General features: G+C 42.9%; 1 protein-coding gene across 1 annotated transcript; it reads left to right on the top strand.

The window, feature by feature from the left end:
• The first annotated feature begins 389 nt into the window (after nucleotides 1–389).
• Nucleotides 390–1,895, top strand: LOC149155245 (phospholipase A1 EG1, chloroplastic/mitochondrial-like). The gene has a single exon (XM_089444367.1). The coding sequence runs from the start codon at nucleotides 390–392 to the stop codon at nucleotides 1,893–1,895; it is 1,506 nt and encodes a 501-aa protein (XP_089300493.1).
• Nucleotides 1,896–2,125: the final 230 nt, after the last annotated feature.

The raw sequence follows: 2,125 nt of genomic DNA, 5'->3' as shown, positions 1-2,125 counted from the left end.
TTTTCTCGGTCGGAAGTTGGAACAAACGAGTAGTTGTCGAAGGTCTTTTCATCCATCGCGGAAACCAGAAAAAACGAACGTTTGCGTACGAAATATTGTGCCGTCATCATTGGGCGGAGTGAGTGATTACCAGTACCACAACACGAAGATTTGCCGGAGACATGTTTCAATAAACTTTATGAAAAGCCATGAATAAAAAATACTCAATGGAATGCCTGTGTCGTGGTTATTGCTTGAAGAATAAAGATGGCAAGTAAACGACGGAACTATATACATAAATCGCTTATTTCTGTTGGTTGTTATATATATTTGAGCTCGTTTGATGGAGTTCTAAGTAATATATCCATAGTGGTTGCTGTGCTTAATTGAAGAGCTCCTTTAGTTTCATCATGATTGTCAAATCTGGCCATGGCTTATGCCACTCGATTCACTGCCCGCCTCGCTCGGCATCTGCTCCCACACTTGCAGTATTCAAGAAAATATACAACCCCAATTTAGCTTCTCGTAAGACACTAGTATGCCCAAGAGTAGCTACAGTTGCATCGCCCCTCTTGAAGGGTGGATGCATAACCCCACAGGATGGGATTTTACAGAGCTTTAGGGAAGAGTTGGATCGGCCAGTTTTATACTCACACCACACCAAAGAATTGGAGACTGCTAGTGATGTTCATTTACAGTTAGCAGATATCTGGAAAGATATACAAGGATCCCACCATTGGAATGGGCTGTTGAATCCAGTGAATCCACTTCTCTTATCAGAGATGATCAGATATGGGGTATTTGTGTTGGCTACTTATGAAGCTTTTGATGGGGAGCCTCAGTCTAAGTATTACGGGAGCTGCAAATATGGTCGGAAGAGTTTGCTTCCTCAATTGGGTATGAAGAATTGCGGTTATGAAGTTACAAAATATATTTACGCGGCCACACCAGACATTGACGTGCTTGATTTCTTGAAGAATGAGTTACAAAGCAGAGATGGATATAGCTGGATTGGTTATGTTGCGGTGTCAAGCGATAACGCAGAGATTAAGCGACTAGGACGCAGGGACATTGTGGTGGCATTGAGAGGTACTGCCACATATATGGAATGGCTTGCGAATTTTATGCATTCACTAACTCCTGCTCGTTTCAATCCATTCGATCCTCGTGAGGATGTGAAGGTCGAGAGGGGTTTTCTGTCCCTCTACACTTCGCACAATTCCACGTGCAGGTTTAACAATGGAAGCGCCAGAGAGCAGCTTTTGTCCGAGATTGCGAAACTCGTAGACAAATTCAGAGGGGAGGAACTTAGCATAACCATAACTGGACACAGCATGGGCAGTGCAATCGCTATATTATGTGCTTACGACATCGCCGAGCTTGAAATAAACCGTCTGGACTATGAATCTTGCTCTAGAATACCAATAACGGTATATTCATTTGGAGGTCCCCGGGTGGGAAACGTCGCCTTCAAAGATCGGTGTGATGAACTACACCTCAGAATACTTCGAATCGTCAACGTTCACGATATGGTGACGAAGGTTCCTGGTGTAATATTTAATGAGAATTCTAGCCTCCAGGGAAGATTCATTGACAGAATTCCATGGACTTATTCGCACGCAGGTGTTGAGCTGGCGCTGGATCACAAGCTATATAAGCAATTCTTCCGAGGCAAAATTCATCATCCGTCCTCCGTTCATGACCTACCTACATATTTGCGGCTTTTGACGTGCTACAACTGTCCATCCTGCATTCATGATCTTTATTGGCACGATCGGCGTAACGATGACTACCAATTGCAGGACGACGATAACTGCCATTCGCGGCGTTCCTTGATAAGACAACTACGATTTTTCTTTGAGAAAAACCTAGACATCATATATGCCCTATGGGTCAATCTTTCTGCATCTCTCTGAGAGAGCCTGGAAATCCAAAAGTGTTGGTGAAAATAAGAATGCAAAACTTTTTGGAGAAAATAAGACAGATATGTACAGATTGCTTTAGGGGTATGTGAGGCATGTCGGGTTTGAGAAAATCAGAACAAAGCTGAACTCTTGTATTTACTCGGAACACAGGTAAGATATATGGGATTAAGAGTGATAGAAATTTCGACTCAGCATGCGAAAATTGAATGAGGATATTGGAA

The sequence above is a fragment of the Pinus tabuliformis genome, chromosome 9 (assembly GCF_031772625.1).
Source record: "Pinus tabuliformis cultivar Carrire ecotype Pingquan chromosome 9, CPIR1, whole genome shotgun sequence".
NCBI lineage: Eukaryota > Viridiplantae > Streptophyta > Pinopsida > Pinales > Pinaceae > Pinus > Pinus tabuliformis.
The sequence above is the reverse complement of the archived record's forward strand: the minus strand, read 5'-3'. Positions and strand labels throughout refer to the sequence as shown.

Excerpts from the sequence above, each read along its gene's own strand:
- LOC149155245 (XM_089444367.1), top strand. The coding sequence starts at position 390 with ATGATTGTCAAATCTGGCCATGGCTTATGCCACTCGATTCACTGCCCG.